At 24.9% G+C, this 18476-nt stretch overlaps 1 protein-coding gene across 1 annotated transcript; it reads right to left on the bottom strand.

Annotated features, from left to right (window-relative positions):
* Window positions 1-586: 586 nt before the first annotated feature.
* Window positions 587-14900, bottom strand: LOC145838130 (conserved oligomeric Golgi complex subunit 3-like). Its single transcript, XM_082945715.1, has 21 exons — window positions 14691-14900; window positions 14377-14517; window positions 13004-13165; window positions 12572-12712; window positions 11021-11113; window positions 10498-10626; window positions 10083-10225; window positions 9609-9720; window positions 9027-9133; window positions 7474-7610; window positions 7054-7211; window positions 6622-6745; window positions 6390-6508; window positions 6124-6243; window positions 5824-5941; window positions 5173-5320; window positions 4543-4624; window positions 4171-4261; window positions 3722-3849; window positions 2941-3039; window positions 587-1460 (listed from the first exon to the last, which is right to left on the bottom strand). The coding sequence occupies exons 1-21, from the start codon at window positions 14823-14825 to the stop codon at window positions 1425-1427; spliced, it is 2523 nt and encodes an 840-aa protein (XP_082801841.1). The 5' UTR covers window positions 14826-14900; the 3' UTR covers window positions 587-1424.
* Between the last annotated feature and the right edge of the window lie 3576 nt (window positions 14901-18476).

Here is an 18476-nt window from a genome sequence, read left to right on the forward strand (position 1 = left end):
TGATATTCTAATACCTTTTTATTTATTTGTGTCTTAATAACGAGTTGTAAAATGTTGTTTTAGAAAAAAAGTTAAAACTTCATACTTTTAATTTAAGGCTGTTTATTGTACTTTAGATTACTAAAAAGTTCTAATTATGTTAGAGTTAGTTTAGTGTAAAGTTGACAACTAATAAAAAAAATATTTACTAAAATTAGTTAAGCAATACTTACAAACATTATATTTGTACAACTCGTATTATTCACAAACATTAGGAATGTAAAAATAATAAAATCATTGTTTTTAATTTTGAGAAAAACTTTGACTTGGTGTTTTAATAATCTAATAAGTTTGTGTTCTTTAAGTTTGTATCTAATATAAAAAAAAGTAAGTTACTTTGAGTAATTATTTTTCTAAAATAAAATTATAAAAAATATTTTAGTGGTTTCAATAAATGTGTTTTTATCTATCTTTATCATAGTTGTGATACTAGAAAAACTAAAGTATATACTATAAAAGTTAAAACAAGTTTCTATCAGTATTTATCTAAACTGAAAATAAAATACAGTTTAAAGTTAATTCTAATAACCAAGTTATTTCTGTAGGGCGAAAACTTACTGTTGACAAAAAATAAAATAACAATTTTTGTACTTAAACTATAAAGTTAGCAAATATCAAATAGCTACATCGAAAAACAATAAATATTCACTATAAATACTAAATCTTGTTTGACAAAAAAGTTGTAATTATTAAAGATATTAGTTAAACAACTTCAATAAACTATTAACTTTTAAACATAAATACTTCAAATAAAAAACAGGGTTGCCACTGGTTTTTAAGAAACTTCTCCTAGGTTCTTAGAAGTACAGTCTATTTTCAGTTCAAAGTCAAATTTACGGTTAAATACTATGTTAAGTAGTATAACAACTTTGAAAAGATACTGTAAAGCTACTTTAAATGTGTTTTAAATAAAAAAATCTGGAAATGACAACTTTTTTCAATCTATATATAGATTTTTGTGTCAAATCAAAATTTTAGTACTGAACATGTAAAAATCGTTAAAAACTCTAGTTTTTTTAGCCTAAATTGTCAAATTCCAGGACTCCGGGTTTTGTGGCAACCCTGCAAAAACGTTTAAATAAATGCATTAAAATAATAATAAAACAAATTTGGTGATTAAGATTGTAACAACAATAAACTTAAAAGTATTCAAAAAAAATAAACATGAAGTTATTCTAACCAATTTTTTTACATAACTATTGCACATCATTTTATCAGCTAAAAATATAAAATTTATGTTTAAAAATTTATGAATTTAGAAAATTTAAAACTAGCTCCGGTAAATTTAAAGCCTTACAACATACTTGTTTTTTTTTTCTTATAAAAGTATATTTTTAAAAATCTTTAAAAAATTGTTTTAGTCATTTGAATTTGAAAATAAAAGTTTACTGCTTCATAGTTGATGTCATTAGAAGCCCCACCTGTAAAAAATATATTTACACTATAAAATAAATGTTGTTTAAACTAACTAAATTTGTTTAATAAAAAATGGAATTCATTAATACTAATGATTCTATATTGCTAATACAGTGCTTCCTCGCTAATCCGGCCAAGTTGGGCAAGATTTTTTTTTAAATACGGCCGGATTTGCCTTTGGCTGGATAAGAACAAAATATCGCTTTTTTTACAAATTATCTACCTTAGTTATACTATGAATGTATATAACAAAACGTACTATAAAATTTCTCTGTTAACTTAATTTATTTTACTTTATTCAAAGAAATAAAAATTAAAACAGACTAAACTAAACGAAACAAAATTTTAAAAGTGCAAAATTAATGGAAAAAAACTACACTGTTAACACTTTAACTAAATTAAGATTTTTTTTGAAAAAAGAAAGAATGGAAGATTGTTTTACAGTGCTTTCTCGTTTCTTAGCAGAAAACTCACGAAATTGGATGAGTTTTGACACATCTTCAGGTGTTTATTATAACAGCTCATTATAACAAATTTAGGCACATTATTGTTTGCCATTTCGCAAACTTTTAACTTGTTTTCAATTGTTAGTTGAACGCGTTTTCGTTTCTTTGCTATCTTATCCATTTTTTTACCAGATATATTGATTGTAGTATATTAAAGTGTAACTTGCTTAGCAAAGACAGAAAAATTGCAAATGAATAATAAACAAGTTTGTTACAACTGAGCACGAGAAGTATGAAAAAATACTTATGACTATACAAATGATACTTTATTATGACGTAACAATATACTGCTTGAATACTTATAAAACGTAAATTGAATACTTTTTCGAAGTAAAATGAAATTAGACGCTAAAAACTCTAAAGTAGATAAGTCGACTTCTCGACTAAAACCGACCGGATTAGCGAGGAACCGGATTAGCGAGGACCGGATTAGCGAGGAAGCACTGTACCTTTAAGTTTAATAATAGCATAAACTTTTGGTATTTTTGCTTCAAAAAGCCTAATTATACTGATACTTTTTTTTGATTTAATAATACTTTATATACAAGTCATGCTTTATTTAGTTCTATTTAATCTAAATTTGGTATGTGGAGCTGATGATAAACTTTTTACCTTACCAGCCAAACTAAGTTTGAAATAAATATTCAAAAATAAAAAAGTTCTGCTAATCCTACAGAGGTAAATATACAATTGAGTTTTGTTCTATCAATTTTACAAAAGTCTTTCAGTCTCTTGAAAAAACTAGGTCAAAAAATTGGTAATTTTTGTTACTGAAACCAAGTCATGATAAGTAAACTTTCAGTATTACAAAAAATGACCAAATCTAAACTGACTGAAAAATTAAAGCTTATTTAAAACATTAACAAACGTGTTTACAAAAAACTTAAATAGCAAAAATGGAAACTACATCTTTTGAAAAAATAAACAAAGTATTTTTTTTCAATTACGAATCATTATTCATACTAGTAAGAAGTAATACCTGATCGGGTGTAGGAGCAGCTATGATCTGTTTTTCCTCCTCACTGAAGTTTTCGTCGATTATTTCTTTCAAGTTTTGAAACTTTTTCTGAACTCGAACCTAATAAAAGGGATATTTTTTAATTTTTAAAAACTTGTTAGCAATTTTTAAACTGTTTTAGCCTAATTGTAGTTTTTGTTTCAAGTTACCATAAGGAACTTAGGATAAAAATGTAAACATATTTTTTTTACATTTTGATTGTAAAAATATATTAATTACACCTTATATAAATTCCACCTATATTAATTACACCTATTATATTAGAACACCTTTTTATTATACACCTTTTTCAAAACTGTTAAAACTTAGCTTAAGTTAAATAGAACTAAACCAGGGTTTCCCAAAGTGGGCCATTACAGATACTCAGCGGGCCATGAGGTCAAAGTTTGAAACTTACACTAGATATGCTTGAGTTGTTGATAAAGAGCAAGAAAAACGTCTTAGGTGTTTTTTGTGGTAGTTTTGAAACTTACCCTAGATATTCTAAAGTTAAAAAAAAAGGTTTTAAGTGCTTTTTATGGTAGTTTTTGAGTAATTTTGGTACAAGGGGCTTTAACCATAGCTATTTAAATTTCTTTAAAGGGGGCCACTTTTCCACAAAAAATTGGGAAGCCCTGAACTAAACACTAGAATAAATTTAAATGTAAACTATTAATTGTTTAATTGTAAAGTCTACGTTTAATCATATAACAAGTATTCGATGATAAAGGTGTAAAAAATTTTTTTTTTCATATCAGCTAACCTTGATTGGTTTAAACAAAATATTTTCAGTTTCTTTGTTAGCTAGGTAAAGTGATAGGCTTTTTACTGTTTTCTTGACTTCAGATTTCAAATTTCTGTATGTTTCAGAAACAATGTCATGCAGTAGCTCTAAAAGTTTGAAATTTTAGTTTTTTTAATGTTTAAATCAACCTAATCGTTTATTAGAGTTTAAGTACTTGAATTAATTGACTGCAATTTTTTTTATATTTATAAAGAAAAAAATATCTATCAAAAGAGAAACAATATTCTACAAACCATAAAAACATGTAGCTTTGATAAAAAGTTTTAAGAGCTTTTCATCTTTTTTCTAGTTAAAACAAGGCTAATATTAGTTGAAAAAGTATGGTTTAATTATTTTTTGACTTTTATAAAATTATAGATTAATACAAAAAATTTTCTTGTTACTCAAGTATTCAATAATGTAAAAACCTGGTTTAGCGAAATGCTGTTTGTTTAGATCAGACACAACTTTTACATCACCAACTATTGAATCTTTTTTCAATTCTATGTAACTTGTGGCCTAAATTGATTATGTGTAATTTAAACATATGGCTAAACTGGTGGTATTTTAAATATATAAGTTTTTTGAACTGTGTAAATATATAGTTTATTTAGTTTGTAAGTTAAAACAACAAAAATATTAACATTTTTTATTCTTTTGTAAATTATTTTGAACAATACATTTCCATATGAAATTAATGTACACTAAAAATTAACAATGACTAAAAAAATTGGCATAAGTATAAAGTTTAGAAATTTTAAAACAGTTGTTTTTGATTTAAAGGTTTTTTTTCAAATCACCTGATGCAAAAAAGAGATAATCTTTGGACACAAAGTTTTTGTTTGACCTTCAATAAAGTTTTCACAAATTTCTTTGAGCTGCCTAGATATATTTATTTATATAATAAAAAAATTAACAACTTTAATGTTTTAATATATTTAGTACACAATTTGTAGTATACTATTAAGATTCATTATTTGAATTGTAATATTTAACTTTCACTGTTGTTTTTTATTTCTAAATAGATCTATTGATAAAGTTAAATAATTAAGTTAAGATCGAGTAGTAAAAAATAATAATTTAAACCAGTTCCATGAGGTAGTTTAAAGTTTAAAACTTTGTTAAAAATGTAAAGTTTTAATTTAAAACTTTTAGGTTAACTGTCAACAAAAGTATTATAAATTCATACTAACATCAGGAGTAATTAAAACCTGGAAATAGTGTTACTAATAAATAAAATATTTCCGAATTGTAATACATAAGAATTGAAGCTAAAAAAAAATTTGAATTTTAATTAAACTAAAAAATTATTAGTAGTTTAAACATACTTAAACAGTTAAAAAAAGATAGTTTCTGTGTATTACAACAAGTTAGATAACAATAAAGAACATTCAAAAACACAATAAACTTGTGCTAAAAAATAAACGAACTTGTCTACATCTTTTTTGCTATCAACATAGAACTCTTTAACTTGTGGAGCTCCATCGTACATGAGCTTCAAAATGGAATTCTCCGAATTGGCACGCAGTAAATTGGGCACTGATTTTTTCGGATCTGATACAAACTTGATTGTGGCATCTGAAAAATGATACTAAGTTTACAGGAAATTGTGTTAACTTTATAATAAGTTATGAAGTTATTTACGTAAGCTAGTGTGTAAAAGTAGATAACTAAAAAATCATAATAAGTTAGAAATTATTAAAATTCTATAAAATCATTTCAGTTTTTAATTCAATCTTACAAGACTGTTTTGTATCTCATTCTACTTAACAGTTGTTGGTACATGAAAATTTTAACTATAACAACTTAAATTTCAAAAATACAATTTGTAATAAATATTAGTTATTGTTAACTATTTGTTTCATTATTTTGTTTTCAAATTTCCTTTTTATATTATTACAATTTTATCAACTAAGACTTACATGAGTATTTTTGCAAATTTTTAATAATTTTATGAAATATGAATGAAATAAATTCTTAAACTTAATAAAATATAGTAGTTATTAGTAATCGAAAAAATTCTCTTTTAAGTTTTTTTTTCATACCATAACCTTATTAACTAGATTTAAACTACCACCTACCAACTGTGCTAGAGAAGTCGAGTTGAGTCTCTCTGATGACAAACTCGGATTGGAATGGTGTAATTTGCTCTCTCAGTATCAACAAGTGTTTAATAAGAAAAAGTTGTCCATCTACTAACTGTAAGTTACTTTACAGCTTTAAAAAAAGTAATGACATAAAATGTGCAATAACGAACAACAGTAGCATTTTAACTTTTTACAATTAATGAAATGCAAAAAGTTACTTAAACATAGTTGTAAAACTAAAATTAAGAGGCATATACACAACATCTATCCAAATTGTACTAAAAAATAACTAACTTTGACCGATTCTTTGTTTGGGTCGGTTTTACCAGAATTAATAATAAGATTACTGGCATTTTTAAGCGACTGAACACAAGCATGTAAAGCTTCTTGAGACAGGCCTTGGAATATTGTTTTCTGTGCGAATATTAAAACTAATAACAAGTTTTACATACTCAGATTGTTGTCAAATACAAACAACTTGCAAAAATAAGCTAAATTTAGAAGTTATTTTATATAATAGAAATAAACAATAGTTCATAAATTCCAGAACAAACACTAACATCAATGCAGCGATAAAGTTTCGACAAACACTGGAGCACCCTCTTCACCGTCGGAAACCACATCCCGAACACGTCGGCAGGCGAAGTGTATGTTTCTGACGAATTTGTGAACACCGAATCTTTATAAATATATTCTTTTAAGTACTAGTTTTAATTAAAGAGCCTAACTCACAATAAATAAGTTTATGTGTATAAAAATTTTTTAATGATTTTTTTAAAAAAAGCTATTGACCTCTGCGAGAAAGTTTGTCATCACTTTCATCATCGCTACCCAACTTGACATCAGTAAATTTGTCACCTCCCAATGACAGATTTCTTTTATTTTCTTCTTCCAATTTTAAATTGTTTGCTATTTGCTAAATGTACAAAAAAATTTGTTAAAAACCTCGAAATAACTATTCCCAAAGCGTTAAAAAAAATTTAAAAAAAGGGCATAAACAGTTAGTTATAACATTAGTTACATATAAAAGTTTTTCTAACTATAAATTTATGTCTAAACATTAATATTATTCTGTTTTATACCTAATCATGACATAAAGACAACTTCAACTTATTAAATGTATGTTTAACAAAAAGTATGCTTTGGATTTTAAAATCCAAACACCGATATGTTAGACACGAAAATTCAGAACATCACAAAAATACAATACAAAAACAACTATACCTCCATCATGAGCAATTTGTCAGGGTATTTGAGATCACCGGGCGAGGGTTGGTAGTTGAGTATCTCGCTTTTAATGTACACGTTGGCCCGGTACACCAGTCTCTCTTGCACGTCCTGCAGCATTTGCCTCACTACTTGGTTGAAGGACGTCAGGTGCGCTGTTATTGCATCATAAAACATTTATAAGCAGCATTTGTGGTTTCAAAGGTACAATAATAAAAAATAGTTTATTTTGTTAAACTACACAAATTATAAAACATACTTCAATACAAAATTTACAGTTATTAATTTTGAGCTACTAGTTTTTTAATAAATTATATTGTTAATATGTAGGTTATAAATTTAATTGGTCTTTTAAATTTTATGTTAAACTTGTTTCAAGCATATATTTAAACTACATAAACATGATGAAAAACGTACAGTTGTTGTAAATTTGATCGTCCATCATTTCAATCATGATGGTGCACATTTCTGCCAGCGTTTCCAAATGGTATATTTGTATTATCAGCGGTCGTAGCATGTCATACAGGCTTCCGCATAAGTTCAACAACATATCACTGAAAATTGTGATAAAAGTCTATCACTAAGTTAAAGTATATCCTAGAAATAAATTTATTTATTATAATTCCTAAAAGTTATAAGTAAAGTTACAGGAACTTGAATATATGTCAGTAAACTCCTTTATAACAATATTTTGTCCAGTTTATTTAAAACCAATACTTAAAACAATAAAGATAAGATGACTCACAACTTAAAGCATCTTTGTTACTTTATAATTTTCTATGTAAGCGACGAAAATAAAACTATAGAAGTCATTTATAATTTTACAAATTATTTAGGTCTACATGAACAAAATTTCAGAATATTGATTAAAATCAGCGTATACTTTGAAGAACGGCTTTTTTATGACATTTTTACCTTCAGGGTTTGTCATGTTTTTATTTAATTTTCTCTAGGTTTTTGAATTTCTTCTAGGGATTTTAATAAACAAGTTTTCAGTCTACTTTAAGTTTAATAATTAGCTAAAATTAAGCTAAAATACTGTCTTAAATAGTATAAGAATATTAATAAGGTACTGTAAAACTAATTAATTGTATATTTTTATTTAAAATATTTCCTTATTATAGATTTTTTTTGTCTAACCAAATTATATTACTTTCCATGTTATAGTAGCTTAAGATTCCAGATTTTTCATCAATTTTTGTTTGAAATTCCAGGTTTTTTTTCAAAGTTTCTCAAATTCGGGGTTTCCAGGTTAACTTTACAATAAAATGTTCAATTCCAAGTTTTTCAAGGATTTTTTGAAACCCTGTTTACTGAATTTTTTAAAAACGTTATTGACTTTAAAATTCTTGACTTTGTTGTCAAAAACCCTAACTTTTCTCAATTTCATTGATTACGTTTTTGAGAAAGAAAGTAACTGGTATGTTAGCTTAGCAGCAATGTTTGCAGTATTAAAGTTACTTTAAATGAAAAGTTATTTTATAAGAATTTTTCATAAGATCATATAATGAATTCTAAACTCAATTTAATAAAAAAACAGGATAAAGCTTATCAAATTGGCTTAGATTAGAGGTAAAAAGTAGTAGTATGAAAACAAATGTTTAACTTTTTATAAGATTTATAATTATAAGATGAAAAAATGTGAAACTAATCAATAGTTTAATTTTATACAAAAAGAATAATTCATTTTATTTTGGAAGTAAACAATAAAAACTTCTCTATTATGTATAAGAAAATTTTAAACTACCTTAAGTTATAAAAAAATTATTCAAACTACCCCTGAGTATTTAAATGACTTCTTAAAATTTAAGTTTACTAAACTGGTCACTTAAAATTTTTCAAAAAATTTCAAATCAACGTGAGTTTGACAGAGTAGCCTGGTTTAGTAAGTAGAAACACTTATGAATGCTTTGTCTGAATGAACAAAAATATTTATAAAAAAACTACAACAGCAGTAAAAAATAATTTACTGTAACTGTTGTGTGGGCTGGTTGAAGAAGTGTTTAAAAAGTTGATGTTCATCGTCGCACACGTGTAGCATGAAAGCACAACTACTCCTGACTAGAGCGCAGTGATCCTAGAAAAAATAAACATTACAAAACATAATTTACTTAGCTAAACTAAATAAACCTTTAAAAAATAAAAGAATAAATGCGTCTAATGCAAAGTATTGTAATCTACAAACACGTTTTCAATGAAACACTTTTTTTTAAATTAAAAAGTTAAATCTTGGTAAAAAGTAAAACTAAGACACAAAAATAATAGGATTAAATTTTGGTAACATTAAAATATGGAGCTTTGGAACACAAAATAAATAAAAAACTGTTTTTACACAGTTTGTAGTAGATCTAAAATGTAATAAAAACGTTTTCTATTTATTCTAAATAATCAACTTCACACTACCAACAACAACAGCATCCGAGACAACCTACGACCGGTTTCGTCCTAATTAGGACTCATCAGGCAGGCATAGTCGCAAGAAACCGCTGTTGTGATCTTACCAAGCGGGCTTAAGTACAAAGTACTGACTATTCTATTTATTTTAGACATACTTTTTGGTGCTGATTGAGTAAATCATTCATTGCACTCGTAACAGAAGGGCTAAGCAGGAGTTCTCTTTGTGAAAAGTAGGAATAATGAATGTCAGATAAGTAGCGTTGATACCTTATAAGATTAGTATTCCATAAATAAACTAACTGTGCTTCTTAAATTAAAAATTTATCAAAAAATCACGCATTTTACGGATATTCATAAAATTAAGAATAACTGTGCAGGTCAAGTTTGAAGAAAAAAACAACCTTTTCATTACTATAAGTTAAAGTTTTTAATTTTTTAGATAAAATATACTTTTTAAACTTTTTCGACAAATGAACTGATAATTTTGAAAGTATTTTAATTATTCAAAATATACAAGTTCAGTATACATGTAGAAATTCTACCTCGAAGAAAAGGTACTTGTCTAAAAAGATGTTATCGCAAAGAAAATTACATTTACTTACGGGTCTAATGCGTAGAAAACAACTTACTCAGTACTCTTTGTAACTCTGGTTTCCAACTCTGACGTCAAAGCTTTTATTTTCGGAGCGTGCGCCCTGAACTTTCCGTAGTACAGAGTGAACGCGTCTTCTTGCACCAGAGTTGTTGGCGTGTCTTTTTCCTCTTGCTCAGTCTTTAAAAATAAATCAGTTGGCTTTAACTGTTTTGTTACTATATAAATTGTCAAAAAGTCAAAGAAAGTAAACTGTGGTTTGAATTAGTTAAAACAAGTGAACTTAGAATGTGGTATTTCAATTCAATTGATTAGCTGCTAAGCTTTAATTGCCATTAAATTTTAACTTTAGTGAATAGTATTTTCTAATCAAAAACTTTACTCTACGATTTGATAATAAACTTTTAAATTTTTTCACTTAACAGTTTAAAAAAAAAAACTAATAAACACACTTTTTGGTTTAAAATCGACTTGGTGGTGTTTTCTAGACAACTAATAGTGTAGTTTTTTACCATCCCAAGAGCTTGTAATAAACACGTCTTGTACTTTTCTAAATAACCTGGACTCTCCGTGAAACTTGACTACAAATTATTTTAAATTAAATTCTTAAGAATTAATTGACCTATATTTTATCACATTGATTAAGTATTTTTTACAGTAGCAAAATTTAACTGCATTTAGAATTTTAGATAAACAAATCTGAAAATTGATTTAACCGATACATTCAGTTTATTTTATTGGTCAGTATTATATCAAAAATTAGTTTTAAAATAAACAAGTGTAAGAACTAAATATAGAAGGAATTTTAGAAAAAATACTCGATAGTTTTTAAAATACCTTTTTTTTAAAGCAACTTAATATGGTAAGTCTATTTCAAAAGTTACAGTAAAAGAATATACACAGTAAAGAGTAAAAGGACCCTTTCTACAAGAAAGAAACTTTTTTATTTGTATGTTACTTAAAAAAAATTCTAACGTTTTCAGTGAGGAAATCCATGCAAGAGTCAATCTTTTTTAATGTTGCGAGAAAGTTTTCCCCAGTAACAATCAAACTTGGTGATGACAGATACTACAAAAATATTTTGTATATTTAGATAAATGCATGACTTAATAAAAACTATAGTGTTTGACATTTAAACAGTTTTAAGCAAAACTCTATGTTAGATCTGATAAAAGTCCATCAAAAATAATTTAAAGCTATAAGCACTATAAAATGTGAAAGGTGGCCAAAAATTTTTGATTTTTTTTTTATGATTACTTTCAGGAAATTCCTTTCTGTAAATCTAATTTTACTTCAGGACTTTTAAAGTAAAAATTTTCTTGACACTTTTTATATAAATTTAAGAGAAAAAAGGTGATTTTAATAGTTTAAAATTACAGGAAAAATAACTGCATTGTTATTTTTAATTTGTATTATTCAACTACAACCTATATTAATTTTTAAATCAAATTTTTTGAAGTCTTTTTCATAAGATACTTTAAAGCATCCGTAAAACATAAAAAGTTTGTAGTTAGACTATAAATAAACATTTAAAGTTTATGTTTCTTAAAACAGAAATTTATTACGACCTCACCAGAATTTCTATTTTAAAAATCTTCCTTATATAATTTTTAGTATTTCCTTTACAAATATTAGTAGCTGATGGCAGTATCAATCTATATAAGCCTACTTAAACTTATGGGCTGCAAAAAATTTTAGTGTGAACCAAAAATAAATAAACTTTGAAAATATATGAATAATATTTATTATATAACTTTTTTATAGATATTTGTTTATTTATCAGTTTACCGCATAAAATAGTTAATAACAAAAAATAAAGATAAAATTGTAAGACACAGAAAAATACTTTTACAAAGTCAAACTTTTTAGGATTTTATAATTTTTACATTTCAGTAAATCGAGCAATCTTTTTTAGTTTTGACAAACAGTTATACAAAATTTTTTAACTACCTTTTATTTTTGACCAATTTGAGTGTGGCTAATTTTTAGCTGGTTTTAAGAGAAATATACTACTAAGTTTGGACAAAGTTTAATGTTAAAATTTAGCTAATGATATAAACATTTTAGAAAATGAAAATTACAAAAAATTAGGTTTTAATATCTGACAGAACTTTATAACTATACTTAAATCATTAAAAACCACTCAAATAAATTCAAAAGAATATTAAAATTTAAAAATAACGGCAACATATAGTTTAATTTCAAAACTATAAATAGATAAAAATTAAATAATTAAATCATCGTTTTTTTACACTTGTTTAATATATTACAAATATCTGTTTACTACAAGCACTAAATTTTAAGTAGGTAAAAATGCTAAAAATTTAAGCTTTAAATGTTTAGTAATTGATTGTTTTCTCTTTCTATAGATTTAAAATACTTTGTAGATTTTTGTAGATTATAAAATTCATTTCTACACAATTTTTTCTGTCAGAAACTAATAACAATTTGATTAAAAAAAATATAATTTTTAACTTTTATAACAAAATTGAAACTTAAAAATACTCATTATCACATTTTATTTACTTTTTGTATGGAATCATACTCTATAAAGTATTCTAGCTTATTTTCAATGTCTTGTGCCATTTCAATTAATTTAGTCCTATCAGTTACAAGTTGCTGGCAATCATCATGAAGGACATTAGTCTTTGTTGTTACTGAGACACACTGTTTAATTTAACAAATTTACTCATGTTACCAAAACAAATAAAACTTATTAAAATCAATATAATGTATTTTGTTTTCTTATATGTATTCAATAACTTGAAGTTGTAGAAAAAATGTTATTCAGTAAACTAAACACATTAAAAAATCATTAATTAAAAAAAAATCTAACTGTTTTATAATATTTTAGATATACTAAAACTAAAAAACAGCAAACTAAACATTCTATGCATATAATTCTGACAAAAAAATATAAAAAAATGGATTCTGTTTTTTATATGTATTAAAATTTACCTCGTTTTCTAGCTTGTCTAAAAACTGCAATGAAAGTTTTAGCTCTTCATTTATTGACGAACAGTAATCCTTGTACTTATTAAGCAGATTCAACTGCTCAATATACATTTCATCGCCTTGTTTTTCTATTTGTTCCTCGATCAGTGATGACCATGAGTAAAACTATAATTAAAAGACATAACTTTAAAAGTTTCATTACTCTAGTTTGTATATATTATGTACATTTAAAGATAAATTACTTGATACAGTATAATCTTTAAGTTAGTTACACGCAGTAAACAAGATTAACTTTCTAAATTCAGATTATTTAAAGACTTTAATTTTAAAAAGCCAAAATATATAACAAAATATCTACTTATTTATTTATACATTTATAATTATACTATTAAAAACAAAAATCATCTAAATACTAAAATTTACTTTGGGTATTTAGCAAACAAAAATAGTTTTTAAACCTTATTAAATTCATAATTAAAACTTAAAATTAATATTATTATGACTATTACAATGCGTCTTAGTTATTAAATATTGTTGATTGGCCCTTATTATAACTTTTAATATCTAACTTACTAAATTTAAAGTTCAAATTAAATGTATATACACTTTAACTTTGCAAGAGATATCCACATTAAACAATTTTTTATACAATAACAAACCAAAGTTAATAAAAGTTGTTTTTCTTTGTATACAGTAAACATCTAATACATAGAAAAATCTTATTTTTTGTCATAGGTAATACACAAGTTCTTTATAGTGATTGAAAGCTTAAAGCATTAACTACAAAATACTTTTTATTGACTATATAAATTCAGTTAACTTTGGAGATACACCAATTTTCTAAAAGTGTCATATACAAACTTATATGAAAAAAAAATCATAGTTGATTTTATTTGAGTTTTTTTAATTATACTTCAAAACATTTCTACATTTAGAAAAACACTTTAAAGTATTGGAAATATTCCTTACTATGTTAATTAAATTTTCTTGGAACTGTTTAAAATCAAAAATTTAAAACAAGATACTTATGACAAAATCTTTTTTTTGTACTCTATAACAAAAAACAGTTTTAGTTATAAATTTAAAAACCATAGCAGATTTTTTTTTATTATATGGAGATTAGACTGAGAAAATTTGAAAAGATTTGGTTAAAAACTGGAGAATTAGATCCATTTTTTATCAAAAAGTATTTTTAGTTTGCATCTTTTTCAATAAAGAAGCTGTTGAACTGTAGAGCTCTGCACTAACAAAAAGGTTTAACAACTTAAAACCAATTAATTTATCTATAAGAAACAGTTCAGTTAAATCAAGTATTAGAACACTGTCAAGTCAATTTTATATTAGCTTTGTTAATTCATTTCTGTTAACTATATAACCTGTTCTGCAGTTTCAATTTTTTCATTTCCTAATCCTAACTTTGAAAAACCTTTCAACAAAATGTCTTCAACAGATGATGGAATGGGAACTGATGATATTGAAACTTTATGAGTTACACTAACAGGATCATTTAGTGGAACCTTAAAAATTGAAAATTATTCTGTTTTAAAAACTTTTACTATGAAAACTTTATTTGACTTTATAAATTACATATATCATTCAAGTTTTTCTTTAACTTAGCTGTTTTGTTTAAAGATTCATCTAAATTATAAAACATAAATGAAAAATTTATAGAAGTTATATAAAAAAGTACTTCAATTGGCATTGGTCTATAACTGGTGACTTGTGTTAATTCAAGAAAACTGTCTTGTTGAAGTTTGTCAAGTGGAGCCTGTGCATCCCAATTGCTAAGTTCTTGTGTTATAAATTCCTCTGTTGCTACTTGCATGCTGATTTTTGAATTGACTAATTTTAAAATTCCACAAGAAAAATTTCAAATGATAAAAGTTTTTTGCTCTGCACAAACCTTTTTAAACGTGTGTATAATGTTATTTTAATTAATCAGGGTGTAAAAATTGTAAAATAAAATATAATGTTTGTATTTATACTTTTTTAAACTAAGTGCTTACATTTTCTGAGTGAAGTCTAGATATTACTTTATTTTTGTTTACACTTTTTGCCTTTTTTAATTACAACTACCAAACTTGTAAGGATTAAAAGTATATTTCTACAACCTTCATAATACGTTATATATTAAAAAAAATTTTATAACCTTTTTAGTACTATATAGTTTCAAAATGTAGTAAAATATGTAAAAATATAGTTTTAAAGTTACTAAGACTTAATGAACTGAGAAAATCAGGCGGATTAATGTTTTACATTTACAAATTACCAATGACTTTAGCAGTGCAACTCATAATTTTTATAAATTTATACATTGAACTATTACAACATTCCTATTATGAAATAAATAAAAAAACTTAACTCTTAATAATTGCGTTTAAATACAAATTGTAGTTGCTGACTAAAAGATTTTAAGTATTAAATGGAAAATTAAAAAGTGATATTACCTTCTATCACAGTATTCTTAAATTTTAAGTATCATTAGCACCCCTTATGCTGATCAAAGTAAAAATTGGCATTAAAACTAAAAATAATAAAAATTACTACAATCTTTCCACAAAGATTTTTAAATTAAATACTTCAAAAATATAGACAGAGAAAAATTTACTTCCATTTATGTTTATAAAATGTTCTTTACATTTGCAACTTTTAATCTAGCTTTTTTGTTTTAAAATGATTGAAATGACATGTAAGTTAGTAGTATAAAGTTGTAAAGTAAAAAACTATAAAAAATTACTAAAAGTTTAGAACAAGTTTTAAAATAAAGTTTTAATTAAATGTGATACTTGAAACTGTTGACAAGTATTAATAAAAGCTATTAGTAATAAAAATAACATATTTGAATTTTTTCTGGAAAATTTATAAAAATGATTTTAATAAAAAGTGTGGCCTGGCCATTAGGGTGCATCTGACCTTAACATTTTGCTTAGTAAAACTTTTTAACGTTTGGAAATCACATAAATAGACATCACAAAAAAATCTTCTTAGCTTTAAGCCTTTTGAAGCAAATTACTTTTGAAAATTTTGCTTTATATCAGTATATTTAAAAAGGGAAAAAAAGACTAATTTATCAAATACTTATTTTTTTTCTGCTTTTTGAGATAATAACCTGAAACCAAAAGGAAATTTTTCTTGCCATATTTAGAAAGTTCTGTATAAAGAAAGTTTATAGAAGATAAAAAATATTATGAAAAAAAAAAAAAAAATTGTTGTAATTTTCCACAAAATTTTTAATTTTTTTTTAATTTTGTTTATACATATTTTCTTTTAAATGGCAAGGAAAATTTCCTGACCCTTTCAAGTAATTATCTTAAAAAACGTAGGAAAAAATTATTTTTTAGTGAAATAATCTTTTTTATCTTTATTAAATATACATGTATAAAGCAAAATTTTCAAAAGTAATTTGCTCCAAAAGGCTTAAAGCTAGGAAGCGACCTAAATATTAGTTAAATAACACTTACAAAATAGTTTTAAGGAAATGTATTTGGTTTACAACTCTTCAAAATAAAAATCAATAATCAAAAGAGTCACACTAAACTAGCCTGAGTTAGCATAAGTTTTTAAACAATTTAATAAAAAGGCAGTAAGATTTATTCAACCTATAAAATTTAGATTATTCTATGTTTTGGTTTTTAAAAAACAAATAGAGAGATCTCAACTACTGGAGGAGAAATAATGAATTTATTCTTTCAAGAATTTATTTTACAAACTAAGCTTTGGTCAACAACCTCGTCAGTGCTTAAAGTAATCTTATTCAAATAGAATAGTTAATCAAATAAATAAACATTATTCAAATACTTTGATTGTTCATAATAAAAACAAAAAGACTTATTATTATAAAAACAATATTTAAATATTTAGTAAAAAAAGTTGATTTTTAAGTCTTGAAAACTAGCCTAAGTTTTTTATGAAATAAATTTATTCTTTTTAAGTTAAAAAATAACTTAAAAACAAGTCTAAGTTAGTCTAAGTTTTTAAAATAAGCAGAAAACAATTTAGACTAGAATGAGTTGGTCGTAAACCACCAAGCCACAAGAACAACCAAAAAGATTTTTTAAACCTCAAATTTTGTCTCTTTTCTAATATAACTATATTCAATGTGGCCAATATAATAAGTCTATTAAAATATTAGTTTACATTAGTGTTTACTTTTAAAAACTTTATTTTGTTGTATAGTTAAGAGAATAAGTTTGTAGTGTTGTTGTAAATTATTTAGGGGAGCTACCTAAAGCAGTCATAAACTTTCAAAAGACTAACTTATATCTACGTGAGTCACGTTACGTGACAAAAATAGTAGTTTTTCGAAAATTTCTAAATAAAGGCGCTTCTGATTGGCTTAATTTTATCTTATGTTAATAGTTAATAGTTTTGGTTATATAAACATATATATATATATATATATAGAATTAAGTTATTTAACTTAATAAATTAAATTTTTCACACTGAGCCCACCTTGAGGGCTTTATTATTAAAAAGGTTTATTTTAAGATGCAAAACTCAAAGGACTCGAGTTTCGTGATCATTCACTCATCAGCTTCAAAACAAGTTTAAAATAAAACACAAAACAAAATCACCAATGAAAGTTAAAATTTTTTTGCACGTTTTTGCTAGTTTATTGTCGATTGGTAGATTAATTTTTGCACAGGCCGTTTTGCATGATTTTTGATGGTTTCAAAATTACGTCATATACTATTTATGCAAAAAAAAATTAACTTTCATTGGTGATTTTGTTTTGTGCTTTATTTTAAACTTCTTTTGAAGCTGATGAGTGAATAATCACGAAACTCGAGTCCTTTGAGTTTTGCATCTTTAAATAAACCTTTTTAATATATATATATATATATATAAGATGTAAAGGCATTAAATCCTGGAGATCCTGATAAGCTTATCGGAATATATACCACAGATGTTTTTGTGTTAAAACTTTATTCCGACTAACGGCGTTTCACTGCTCTCAAATAAATTTAAGAACAGATCTACGGAGTCTATAAAATATTAACACACATTAGAAAAAAAGCATGTATAAATATGTATAGTGTTTATGTGAAATAAAAATATGAAATTATAAAATTGTCTACAAAAAATACAAATTTAATAAAAGCAAACACTTACCTCAAAAAGCTTTAAGAATAGGCAAGTTTTTAAAAATGAAAATTAAATTGAGTTGTGCAGAAATGACGTAACATCTGTGGTATATATTTGTTATATATATATATTTGTTATATGTTTGTGTAAGGTGGGTTAAAAAAAATGGTTTAAAAGTTAATATTGTACTGCTGTACGAAATCCTTATCTCTTTTGAATAATTTTTTAATCCAAAGCCTAAATACTGTAGCCGAAATTGAAAAAAAAAGAACATAAGTGTTTTAGACTATGACTTATTTATGACCTTTTTTTCTAAACATAACGCTTTGGCTGAATTCCTATAATTTTATTTTGGCTCACAGAAATTTGCTAGTTGTTGACCTCTTTTCAT

Source organism: Thalia democratica, chromosome 1 (assembly GCF_965202585.1).
Source record: "Thalia democratica chromosome 1, ktThaDemo2.hap1.1, whole genome shotgun sequence".
Lineage (NCBI taxonomy): Eukaryota > Metazoa > Chordata > Thaliacea > Salpida > Salpidae > Thalia > Thalia democratica.

Coding starts and splice junctions, on each gene's coding strand:
- LOC145838130 (XM_082945715.1), bottom strand. CDS start 14,825: ATGCAAGTAGCAACAGAGGAATTTATAACACAAGAACTTAGCAATTGG. Junction 14,518..14,690: donor ATAGACCAATGCCAATTGAA/GTACTTTTTTAT, acceptor TCAATTTTTAAG/GTTCCACTAAATGATCCTGT. Junction 10,226..10,497: donor AGTCGATTTTAAACCAAAAA/GTGTGTTTATTA, acceptor TTATTTTTAAAG/ACTGAGCAAGAGGAAAAAGA.